The sequence below is a fragment of the Poecilia reticulata genome, linkage group LG15 (genome assembly GCF_000633615.1).
Source record: "Poecilia reticulata strain Guanapo linkage group LG15, Guppy_female_1.0+MT, whole genome shotgun sequence".
In the NCBI taxonomy this organism is placed as follows: Eukaryota; Metazoa; Chordata; class Actinopteri; order Cyprinodontiformes; family Poeciliidae; genus Poecilia; species Poecilia reticulata.
Genome location: NC_024345.1, coordinates 16,155,082 through 16,167,757, shown reverse-complemented (window position 1 = coordinate 16,167,757; position 12,676 = coordinate 16,155,082). Strand labels below are relative to the sequence as shown.

Sequence of the window (12,676 nt, the reverse complement as noted above, 5' to 3'; positions counted from 1 at the left end):
TATATATAGAATATGTTTTTTTTTTGTTTTTTTTTATTCCTTCAAACTTAACATTTTATCACCATGACAGCTGTTAGTCTTTTGGGTTTATGTATTAAACATATTTGCACATCCACATATTAAAACATTTACTCTTTTCTTCTTTGCACAATAGTTGCAAAGAAGCATGATGCTGCCGCCACCTTCACTCATGTCTTAATGTCTGAATGGTGTGCTCAGGGTGTTGGATTTCCATTTTGCTTGTTTGTGTCTCGTAGACTGTTTAGTTTTGGTCTCATCTAAGCAGGCTGACTTGTTGCAAACTACAGAGGTGATTTTCTAATCCCTCCGTATTAGTAGAGTGACTTACTGATGGTTATTCTCTCCATACTTGATCCGGAGACCTTTGCAGCTCCCTCAGAGTTACCTTGAGCACATTGGCAGCTACTCATTAATGTTCTTTCTCTGAGAATATACTCTGAGAAAGAGTATATATAGATGCAAACTGTTAGATGACATTTAGGCTTTTATTTAGGAATTTAAAAAAGGGCTGAATAGATATGACACATTTTCTAGACTTTTCTAAAAAAAAATATGTTCGACTTTCCACTTTGTTGGTTTATGGTATATAATTTGACATGTGAAAGGTTTAGTGAGGCTCCCTTTGCTCCATATAAGCTTGAATTAAATAATATAGTTCTGCTTTGATCTGCTTTGCTTTAAATGTTTCATCATGCCATCTTTCTCTTTTCCTTCAGTTTTTCTTTTTTTTTGTTTTTTCCTTTCAGAACAAGTCCAATCGAATCACATAATTGCAACTTTTCTGTCTTTCTTTCCAAACTTTTTGCACATTTTATTGCCGTCTGCTTTGTGTTTGACTCGCACACATGATTCTCTTTTTTTGTATTTTGTCTGGTTCTCTCATTCTCAGGTATCCTGGAATGGCCTTTCTGGACCAAGCTGGTGGTGGTGGCCATCGGCTTCACGGGCGGATTGGTTTTTATGTACGTCCAGTGCAAGGTCTACATCCATCTATGGAAGAGACTCAAGGCCTACAACCGTGTCATATACGTGCAGAACCGGCCGGACACGTGTAAAAAGGTGGCGCTGGAGAAGCCCCCGCTCATGGAGCCGAGCCTGGAGAGCAAGGAGGCGCTGGCCCCCACCCAGTCGGACACAAACTCCTCTCAGTACACAGAGACAGAAGAATACAGTATGGAGGTCCTCCACGTCTGACACAGAGTTCATTTCATAAACCCCACCCCACCCATTTGTGCTTGCAGAAACAAGCGGGAGGGAAGAGTAGCGCTCGACATTCCCCTTCCTCTGGTGGTAGACCTGACCCTCTGTCCTCTCCCGATTCCACCTGCACTCTCCATCCGCACTCTGACCTTTCCTTCCCCGGGACCAGATTGTTTGTACTGACTTCTATAAATGTCACACAAGGCCTGGAGCTCGGCACTCTGCACGCACTGTTCACGTTCCCCTTCGGATGAGCAGATCAGAGACACAAAGACTCCCTGGAAGCTCATCCTCCATGTTTTAGGAGTTGGTTTTTTACCTCCTGTAAGTGTTGGATCAGTACACCGCCGTACATCTCTGGAGCGTTCCACATACTGCCATCTCTGCACCGGTCCAGTTCTGACCGGGCCTCGGAAATGCATTGAAGCACTTTTTTGTTTTTTCTTGAAGCTCTACAACAACTCCTCCCCTCCCTTTTAATTCTCCTCGCTTTTTATTCTTGTTTTGTTCCTTGGGAAGAGCACAGAGAAACTTTTTCCTTAAATGCACATATTCCTACAGACTTACCCCTTTGATGGCAAAAACAAAAGGAACTGAGGTGGGTAAAAGGAGGTTAAACCTGCTGAAGGAAATGGAAAGGGTTGACACCCCATTCCTCTGCCCCCAACACATGAACTTTTTGAAGGCTTTGAGAATGTAATCTTTTCTAAAAATGATTAAAAACATAAACAAAATTTAAAAAAATATTTTTTTTACTAGTAACTGGACAGTGCAAGAATAATTTCCATGTCTTGAGGAGGTAATGTGAGCCTGCAGGCGTATAACAGCATTACTTTTTCTTTTTGTTGTTTTTGGGGTTTAATATCTTGTGAATGACACAGTATTTACAGCGTGATATTTCATGTGCAGTTTTTAATGTGAGCTGATGTGTTTGCTTAGTCATGAGACATTACCACTTCATGCCTCGAGAAATGAACAGCTCACTGTTTTCAGCTTCTTCTTTTGTTGCTTCCACAGTGCAGCCTGGAATTAATTAAACCTTCACAGCCTGCTCTGATTAAGAACCCAACAGATTGTTAATGTGGCTTCTTTAATATTTGCCTCATTTTTACTTCTGCAGGACAGGGCATTTAGATTCCACCCATATCCGTTTTTACAGAGAGTTTTTAGAGGACTGGAGAAAATGGATAAATTGCTGTCGAGTTGTTTCCAGACACTCGGATGCTCCATTTAGTCTATTTTAGTATTATGTCACCAGACAGACAGCATTAAGCCTATGATTTCTTGGGGGGTGGGGGGGTTTCCATCACATTACATCCAGCTACATGTTATTTGGTATAAAGGTGATCCTTACTTTTACAATCTTTACCTTTGCAGCCTGTGTTGGAAACGATGAGCTGGCTGTGTCGCCACCTGCTGGTTTGCAGCTGAAATTGCACTCTGAAACAGGCAGCGGTTGATTTCTCTAGGCTCCGTTTCTTTCATTTGTGGAAACTCAGCAATGCAAGATTTTACAGCCATTCAAACAACAAAGAACATTTTTAAAAACTCACCGATACCAGTGTGCTATCTGTGATCAATAAGGATGAGTTACTGCTCTGCAGCAGCAATAATTTAGAAGCACAGTTTTTTTTTTTTTTGTTTGTTTGTTTATTTTTTTGTGTGAGAAAACATACTATATTTATGTACAAGCCCATAGTGATTTAAGATCTGTTTAAATAGAAAGCATGAGCCAGGGGAGCCGTCGCCGCCGCAAGTCAGGTTTGATTAAGAACCGGAGACGCTTCCCAGAATCTTCAATACCCAAAAGGCTCAGTGCAATTAGACAGATTTAAGAAAGTGCAATTAAGATTTTTTTTTTTCTTCTGTTGTTCTTTTACTCTAAAGGTGTTTAAAGGTCAGGGTGTCCTCTGGGCGGAAAACGAAATTCTTTATTTTTGTGCTTGTATTTATTTTTTATCAGAAATAGGGTACACTTTGTCCATTTTAAACCCTCCCTTCTATTTCCAGTTTTTACGCAACTTGCATCTATCCTCTTTTTCTCTTTTTCTTTTTTTCTCCAGGCATGTACAAGAGAAAATCTCTTTGGCGCTTTTGTGTTTTGCACAGTTTTTCATTCATATATTTAGTGATTTATTTTTTTCTCCCTCTCTCTTCTTTTAAAATCAGTTGTTAGAACTTGTTTTAAATATGCAACCAGAGCTAAAAGCCACAACATTTAACTTTTAGAAACGAAATCACCTCGAACTTGAGCTGCAGTTTCCCTGAGAGAGAAGATTAAACGTCAACTTTGTGGTTTCCACTTACTTTCAACTCTCAGGAGCTGGCTCCTTTCATGAAGTTGATGGTTTTAATGTAAATTTCTCTTTGATAGTCATTTGCTTTTGACTTGAATTGATTCAGATAAGCATGAAAAGCCAGAAGTTTTATTATCCACTTGACAAATTTCTGTCATATTGTTCATAATTCATGCCTGGGAAACTGAGCTTCATTCTTTCTCTTTCAACCTCAATATTTTACTCTCGGCTCTCTTGTATTTTCCCTTGATGTTTTTCTTTTTTTTTTTTTTTTTCATTATACTGGATCATGTCTGAGACTAGTGGAACTTGCATTAAAAAGCTCCATTTGTTTACTACTGACTGGACTTGAACATATATGACTGTTTTCCCCTCCTGTCTTATATCATTCCACATGTTTTTGTCTGTGAATTTGCTTTGAGGTAGTAACTGTAAAGAGTTTGGTAAAAGTATGTAAGTTTTTAAGAGAAATCTTGATGTGTTTTCAGTTGATTTCCAATGTTTGAACAAATATGTAGAATTAAAAAGAACAACCAAATAAAAATTAAGTTGGGTCTTTTTCACTTGTGTGTTTTTGACTGCTCCTGTAAAGCTAACAGGATTTGTGCGACTCATAAGAATTCATCTAAATATATAATGTTGGATTATATTCATCTAGTCCTTACTGAGCCCTTGTGGGGGCAGAAAAATATTTTGTTTTCCAATTTAATCTCATCACCGTCTTGTTGATTGCAACATTGATTGATGTTGCAATCAATGTTGTGTAAATTCTGATATCTAGTAGGTTGGGGTTATTTTCAATTATGTCAATTCAATTTCTAAATGCATTTATTGGTCATGCTGTATTCACACCTCATCACCAAATTTATACATTTTGACAGAAAATCCACACTACAAAATCGAGCAGTAAGTGGTTAAGCTTTGTGACAAAGAGCTGCATTTGTAATTCAGTTGTGTGGAGTTTTTTCACTGAAATAAATTTATTCAAACTGAGTTTTGACAATTTATATTTATTTGTATATCACCAATGTACAACAGATGTTATGTAAATGTTGCTGCATAACAAATGGGTCAAATTCAACCTTCAGCTTACAGAAATATAAATCAAATCAATGTAATTCATACCAGTCCATCCATATGGACAGTTTTAAATACACAGATTCTACATCAGTCATAATATTCATACAATACAGTCAAATTCTGTTGGTCATATTTTGCCAATTAAGTTATTTAAGTAAGCCCAGCAGATTTACACTGAGTTACTCAATTCCCTGCAAATGGGCATTATAATATGGTCTTAACTGTTTAGCCAAACCTATTGGTGACATGGCCTCATTATCTTTAAATTTATGAAGAGTAAATTCAGAATACAAAATAAATAAGACTTTTTTCCCCTTGTGGGATAATTCACACTATAGGCAAACTGGATTCATAAAGGTAACGCACAAAACCAATAGTTTTATTTGAAGAGCACATACCTCCAAAGTCACTAGACTGCAGTATCTTTTTTTTTTTTTTTTTTTTTAAATAGGGTTATGATACAGAAATATGATTAGCAATCCATAACAGTGAGCTATGTTGAAAACATGAAATATCAGTTTATTTATAAAGTGATAAATATGAAAAAAAGAGCGAAGCAAACAGTTGAACTTTTTGTGGAATCCATATTTCCACAGCACACTCCTCTGATTGGTCAATTTGTTGCTACCTGCAAACGGCAGCTGAGTCTTCCCTTTATGTTTTTTCTATTTTATATCTGTAGTCATGCTCATGAAATAGACTAATCTAAATTACAAAATCAATGTTTTCCATAGTGGCAGAAACCTTAATGTCTTCTGCTCTTTAACATACAGAAAGACGATTTATGCCTCAGACGAGTGTCGCTCTTCAAACAGCGACACTGTTTGGGATTTTGTCCGGAGACATGTTGTAGTACGGCAGCTTCTTTTCCTCGTTCCTCCTTTTGATGGACCTGGTTATCTCTGCCAGTTCCTTCCTGAATTTTCCCATGGCGTCCTTGACTGGCTTCTCTATAAAGTGTTCGTCTGGATACATACCCAGATACAGCTGCACAGAAAGAAACTTTGTTTAGTCAAAAGGCTCGCAGCAATAAATAAATCTATATTCTTTAATTCAACTTTAAACGTTGATTTTAGCTCTCCCATCTATGCAGTTTAAATGGCAGCTTGTATTTTCTGCAAACCTCATTCTCCTGGTACTGGCTGAGGGCCCAGACGGCCCCCAGGTGCCAGCTGGACCGTCCGCGATCAGGAAGGCTCTCAATGATCGTTTTCACATCGATCTGCCCTTTCTCCTTCGGAGGGGGCTTCCGCATGGTAGAAGGGGCGTTGGGGATCCATGAGCACCAGTCATACTACATATTGCATACAAAGAAGCAAAATGTATGGAAAATCTGGGGTTTTTTGTGTATTTTGAAAAGTAAAGAAATTCTTCAACAACCTACCTGTCCAAAATTCACGGCAGCATGCTGGGATGAAGCGGTGAATATAACGACAGTCAGGTACTCTACCAGTTCATCGCGTGTCTTCAGAGACTTTGGAAACTCTTTGCACAGATTGGAGGCAAACAGAATTGAGAAAGCCGTCTTTACAAAACCACTCAATTATTTTGCAAGCTGCGCTGTGAAAAGACCCTTGCACAAATGATGATAAACTACCGGATGACGTTACAACACCAGCATTCAGGCAATGTCACCACAAGTCAGCTTTCCTGCGTCTCCCAAGCTCTGTGACCGTTTGTGAAGTCAACGTACCGCAGTAATCGAAGTCCTGCATCCCAAAGCTGCACACGTCTTTGACGAAGGCCTGGATTTCCTCGTCTCCCTGCACTCTCTCGTCACTGGTGTAGTAAATGCCGATCACGTCAGAGACAAAACTGCCGGGAAAAGTAATAGAGGAATAAATCGCATGCCCAACGTATACCCAATTCATTTTTTGATTTATTTCCTTTTGGACTGGAAAGAAAATTGTTTCTCACCTCTTAGTGGCTTCCCATACCTTGTAGCCATCATCCCTGTAGAAATAGGTGGGCAGCTCCTCCGTACTGTCCATGCCACGGCTCTTGATCATGTCAGGGAAGCAGAGAGACCTGAAGGTCAGCATCTTCGTGCCTTTCTGGACAAGCTGGATGTGACCGCCTCCGCCGGTTGCATTGGCCTTGATAAAGCACATGAGAAAACGTCTTATACTTCAGCATAGATGGTTTTGATTTAACTATTCATGAATGCTGTTTCTTTTTGGGTCTAAACCAAAAATATTCAGCTGAATCTGCTAAGCTAGTCTGATTTGAAAATATCTTGTTTATACAGTTTTTCAGACTATTTTCTGCAACTCGATCAGGACAGTAGAGAAACATTTCTAAACACCTGGAATTTGTGTACAAAAAATAATAAAGATTTAATTTATTTGTCTATAAATAAAGTGTTTGGACTGACCAATGTATTTTTTCAGAAGACTTCAGATGTTGTGAAATATCTGAAGTAATAGGTTTTTTTGATGAAATCTAACTAAAAAGAAGAAGAATGAAATTTCTGCAACTACGTTTCTAAAACTGATGTATACAGCCACCGTTTCTGCTGCACTGTATCTCTAACTCCCAGAGATTCGTAATAATAAAAGAAAACATAATAAATGTGCCACTCTTTCTGGTTTAGGTTGTCTTTCTGGAACTGTAAAGTGTCATTTTTCTACTTTCCTCATGTTTTAAAGTTCATGACTTTAAAATATGTAGCCTGTGACTAAGGACACTTGCAAAAAAAAAAACAATTCGACACACACTCCTTGGAAGAGTGTGGTTTTAGTTCTCTCCACAGTTCTGGAAATAAACCACCTTCTTATTATTTTCTCTTGTTGCTTTTGGACAGACGTTGCGCTTATTCCACATTATTTCAATGTCCAGAAACTAACCTTGTCAAAGATCCCACACTCACAGATGAGCTGTTCTCTGGCCTTTGTATTGATGGCGATAGTAAAACGAATGTGCGGGATGAGTAGCTGAGAACAAAAAGAAAAGCAACCGATCGATAAAACTATCAATTTATCAAACAACAAACTATCCCTGACAGTGCTGTACCTTAAATGCCGGGTGAACAGCTGGGAGCTGTCTGAACATGGCGATACCAAACACCTCTGTCATCAGATGTGTCCTGAGCAGGTGTGTGATGTTCTGGTGGTGCTGGAAGTCAGCTGATCGTACCCAGATCTTTGCCAGCAGCCAGTCATACTGACCGTCAGTGGGAAGGAAGATTGGGTTCTCATCTGGATCCTGGCCAAGCTGAGAAAGACGTAGCCAGAGTTCAGATACAGAAAGGAATCAGCTGAAATAGTCCCGCCTACAGGGGCCCAAGCTCGCTGTACCTGTATAGCTATAGGCAGGATCTTGTTCCGTAGGTTCCTGTACAGCAGACACATTGGAGCTGCCAGGTACTGCTGCGTGTACGGGTCTGTGGAGTTTGCATTAATGCCCTCTAACATGTCGTAGTCCACCATGAATATGTTACCTGCCTGGAAGCAGAACGCTGCTTTAAAGTGCACTTCAGCTGAGATGATCAAAAAGTTACAATTGCCAAAGGAAAGTCAAAAAACATGAATAAAAACAGAGAAATATCAACCTTAATTTCCTGCTCCAGGGTCAAGTCCCGCTCAAGGCTAACAGAAACCATCTCATTAGTGACAGGGAACTTGTCAGGGAGTTCGGTGCATTTGCAAATCAACACTGGGTTGCAACCATTCAGAAACTGATAGCCGAACATGAAGTCTTCTTTCCAATGTTCCATCACATACTCTGAAATGCAAGCAATACAAATTAATTTTTAAACAGCGACTTTTCATGAAGCCCATATTGCTGTACTAAAATGTTTTCCCTGATATGGCTAATGTTTTTAATTGTGTGTAATCTGAAAATCACAATTAACAGAAACAAATTAACTTCTCAATAATATTCAATTTTACTGAACTTTATATAATTAATCTTAAAATGACAGCCTCATATGTGTTTGCATAGCATAGCTTGGCACAGTGTAGCGTACTCTAATGTTGTAAAACATAATATAACATAATGAATACAACTTCATAAATGATACATATTGTCACACAGCACACTGGAATATAATGTAGTCAGAGGAGGGTGGAGTAGCTAAAAGTTGTGGTTATGTAAGAGTATCACTGCTTCAACTTTTACTGAAGTAAAAGTTGTAATTTACAAAATAAATGCTTACAGTAGGTTGCTAGAATAAGGTGAAGGGCTTCCAGTGACAATATCTACTTTTTACTTAATATTCACTTGACCTCACCTTAATATTCACCTGACATTGTTCAGCAGGCTTAGCAACATTAAAACAACATAGCTTGCTTATAAACAACATGTCTCACTGTAACATAAACTCCTGAATTTCTGGTTAAAATATCATTGTTCTTCATTCAGTAAAGTTATTTGTGGTGGTCAGGGTAGCCTGACGTTTTACTCAAGTAAGAGTAATAATACATAATAAACTACTAGAAATAATTTTCTTTCTTTCAAAAAGCCTAAGAGTAAGGTGGTGATGCTAACCCTTTTAACTTAGCCAAACTTTGCCTATTTTTACGTAATAATTGTAGCCTTACATTATGCTACATAAAATCAAGACTCACAGCATAACATTAAACAAAGCACAACAAAGGTAACAGAGCAAACCATATAAAGCCCTAAGGCTAAGCTAGTATAGCATGGCATTAAAAAACAAAATGTACAGCTTAGCATTAGTTAGCGTAGTATAGCAACAAAGCTGCTGTAATGTAACATTAATGCCTTTTGTGGTGCATTAAAATCATGTGAGATTACATAAAACATAACTTCACATAAAATGTAGCTTAACATAATATAATTGAAGTTATCATAGCCTAATAACTTCAAGCATCCTAGCAGTTTGTTATAGCATTATCTAAAACAATAGTCCCATAACATAAGACATAGCACATGGAGCACACCCTCTTACTTTGAAAAAAAAACAGTAGCATAGTACAACACCACGCATGTTAGCATAGCAAAGCATAGCTTATTTTAGCATTGCCCATAATAAAACATTGTACAAAGTTAATAACTTTAATTAATGTGAAATGGCTTAGTGTAGTGTAATGGAACATAACATAAACTAGCAGAACATAGTATAATATAGAATAACAACATATTGTAATTTAGAATATACAGCCTAACATAGCAGAGCATTGGGTAGCACAGATTAGCATAACATGCAATTACAGAAAAGAACAGAAAGTTTGTCTGACCTGAGATTGTGTTTTTGATTCTCACGAAGATTTTCTCAAAGTCAGCAAAGTCGCTCCATGAAGACTGAAACATGTTCATGAAGCTGTTCACACACAAGTTCTCAATTCTGAAAAGACATCAACAGGATTACTAATTTATTGACATTTTTAAACCATTAAAATGAGTTTTAGTTATACTAAACAAATAAATCTGACGGCTCAGGTTTTTGATATTTTGTTGAAGAGGCTAGGTGTGATCTTTTAAATAGAAGCAGCATTTATTCTAGCAATGGATTTGAGATAAAGCAGATCAGCGTTTCAACTTTTAATTTTACGAGTTATTACACTTTTTGCACAATATCCTTTTAAACATCAGTTGTTTGTTATAATGCCTGTCAGCAAGTTCAAACTTCTGCCTGAAAGCACTATGCAAATATCCCATGTGATAAACACACAATGACACCACTGTTTCCTTTCCCCAAGGTAAATTATAACATAGCAGCATGCTCTGAGGCATCAGTTCTGCATCTGATTAAGGTTTCATGAAGGCCTTTTATTTTAAAAACACCCACAATGCAAATGTAGGCTAAGTAACCCTCTTCATTGTACTGAGATAGACATAGACTCTACTGAAAAATGGTCCCTTTATGTAGTGTACATGGTTCTACTTACGCCTTACTGTAGTTCAGAATAAAGTCCACTCCCTTTTCACTGTCAAACTGGATGTCTCGGGGGAGGTCCCTGTGTCTGTTAGCATCAATGCTCAGAGGGAATCCTGGCTGCCACTCTTTCCATCTACAAACAGAATAAATGTCATTAAAACAACCCAATCTCCTGCATGTTTTGAGTAAAGCTAACTTACCTGTAGGCTTTTCTTCTCTGATCCAGCTCTTTTTGTCTGTGCTGCTTTACTATACTGGTTTTATCATCCTGAGGCAGAAATGCTAGAAAAGATGCAAAGGCAAGGTGAGGGTTTCAGCAGATGAGTGAGGCAGAATTTTTTATTTTTTATTTTTTTTAGACAGACAGATAGGTAAATACCTCGTCCATCCCGCAGGACCACTTCCTTGTCGTCCACCAGCCAGCGGAAACAGGGAAATTCCACATAATCTCCACACGGGGTCTTGATAGTGACGTACCTGCAGTACCAGTCGTCCTGCATCCAATATTTCTTCTTCTCAATCTTCACCAGTACAATATCACCCAAGTTCTCATCGACTTTCACTTCATATGAGTCAACCTGCAGTTTAAACAGAGGCTACTGTGAAAAACATGGGCTGTGGAAATGAGCTCACTCACTCAGAATCTGACATTTTTAAAACAAAAGTAAAAAAAAATAAAAATTTAAAGATAATCTCAGACGTGTTTTTTGAAAACAGTGTGTGTCTAACATGTTCGACAACAACTTGCATAGATCTAGACAAGTCAATGTGGCTTAGAAATGTCCAAGCCATTTGACTATATTTGTGTGCAGTACAGCAACATTTATGGATGAAATTACTTCTACAAAACGTTTAGGCTTTCTTGTCTTTTATCTAAACTGAAACAACCATAACCCTAACACCCTGACCCCCTTTTTTTTTTTTTTTTTTTTTTTAAGTTTACTATTTCTACTGTGCATAAAACAGTATCCAGTTTTTTTATTATTATTATTATTTTTTTGTATCTTTTTTTATTTTTTATTTTTTATTTATTTTTTTTTTTGAGGAGTGTTGCTCCAGAAATGCTTGTCACATTTAGGATAACTTTAGTTAAAATTTTAAAAAAGGGTCTCCATAATTTGCTTTACTCTAAATTTCACACAAAAACCCCCCAAAAAATATTCCTTATATATTTATCAATTTGTTCGGAAATTTGACAAGTATTTTTTTTTTCTTTTTGTTAGTCTGACCTCCTTCATTCAGAAATAAACCTAAACTTATTTTCCTGTCACTGCCCCATGAAGCAATGCAGTGACAATGCAACTTTAAGGTTTCTCTTATTCAAGTCTCTTTTACTAAATTTAATATTCTCGGCATTGATTTAGATTAGCCTCAGAAATTCAAGAAGAATTAAACATAAAATGTTATGATGAGTTTTGGATTGAAAAGCACCGTTAATCTAAACCTAAAAAATAAGTTTTTTATATATAGTCAATATTCTTGTTTCATATAGTTTTTTTTCCTGCTTCTGATGTTAAAAACGTTTTTGTGATAATGTATCTGGAGAAGAACCTTAAAATTAAACTGGATTATAAAAAACCTTAAAAGTTAACAAGTAATTTTCTATCAAAACATGATCCTTTTTAAAATGTAAACGGTGCTGTATGAGTAAGCAGAAGAGACGTGTCACCGCAGGCTTGGCAATTTCCAGAAGTTCATGAATGCTTCCTCTAATATCAAGTTTACTTTATTTTACAACTTCTCTGTTTTCCAACTACCTGGCCGCTCACGTTTAAAGCACGCTTTTGTACAGAACATCAAAAAAAAAAAAAAAAAATGAACGAAATTTGGCACGCGGCTCCCACTTTGCAGTGACTCCACTTACCGCCCCCCTCTCGAAGTCGTTGTAGAGGGGTTTGTCCAGCAGTGTCCTCTCACTGCATCCCTCCGTACCCACCAGCGTGATGTAGACATAATCATCCGTCCCTGCAAACCACTGGCTCCCTGTGGCAACAGTTACTGTGTACGACGGCATGGCAGGTCACAAAACGCCAGGACCCCAAAAAAATCCTCAAATGCCGTCTAAAGGTGAAGAAGCAGCAACAGTGTTACTCTGGAAAGGCTTTTAGTTCAGATGCAGCTCTGCCCTTCACTGACGTAAACTCAAAAATGCTAAAGCAGTGTCTAATGAGGCCAAAAGAGGAAGAAGATTTATTACAGTGACCCAGTCATCAGTGTCTCCACCCTAAAACTGGAA

At 37.8% G+C, this 12,676-nt stretch overlaps 2 protein-coding genes across 9 annotated transcripts in view; one reads left to right on the top strand and one right to left on the bottom strand.

Annotated features, from left to right (window-relative positions):
- marchf8 (membrane-associated ring finger (C3HC4) 8) overlaps positions 1-4,081 on the top strand; it is an 87,712-nt gene extending 83,631 nt beyond the window's left edge. For 4 of the 8 annotated variants that reach the window (XM_008429607.2, XM_008429605.2, XM_008429604.2 and 1 more), the window contains one exon: positions 911-4,081. In XM_008429607.2, coding sequence (XP_008427829.1) covers positions 911-1,215 — 305 coding nt within the window. In that variant the 3' untranslated portion in view covers positions 1,216-4,081. Of the gene's footprint in view, positions 1-767 lie in introns of all 8 variants that reach the window. The other 4 variants (XM_008429603.2, XM_008429601.2, XM_008429602.2 and 1 more) reach the window with 1 other exon arrangement.
- Positions 4,082-4,512: 431 nt separating this feature from the next.
- Positions 4,513-12,582, bottom strand: alox5a (arachidonate 5-lipoxygenase a). Its single transcript, XM_008429600.1, has 14 exons — positions 12,305-12,582; positions 10,820-11,018; positions 10,641-10,722; positions 10,451-10,573; positions 9,800-9,906; positions 8,149-8,321; positions 7,895-8,041; positions 7,611-7,811; positions 7,445-7,531; positions 6,516-6,694; positions 6,292-6,413; positions 5,983-6,083; positions 5,722-5,892; positions 4,513-5,585 (listed from the first exon to the last, which is right to left on the bottom strand). Exons 1-14 carry the CDS (start codon positions 12,452-12,454, stop codon positions 5,406-5,408), a joined length of 2,022 nt encoding a protein of 673 aa, XP_008427822.1. The 5' UTR covers positions 12,455-12,582; the 3' UTR covers positions 4,513-5,405.
- Positions 12,583-12,676: the final 94 nt, after the last annotated feature.

Bases quoted from the DNA above. Each gene is read 5' to 3' on its own strand.
- alox5a (XM_008429600.1), bottom strand. From the start codon at position 12,454: ATGCCGTCGTACACAGTAACTGTTGCCACAGGGAGCCAGTGGTTTGCA. The intron at 7,812-7,894 runs GTACAGCGAGCT...CGTCTTTCTCAG, and splicing joins TCCTGCCTATAGCTATACAG to CTTGGCCAGGATCCAGATGA. The intron at 5,893-5,982 runs GTAGGTTGTTGA...TGCAATATGTAG, and splicing joins CTGCCGTGAATTTTGGACAG to TATGACTGGTGCTCATGGAT.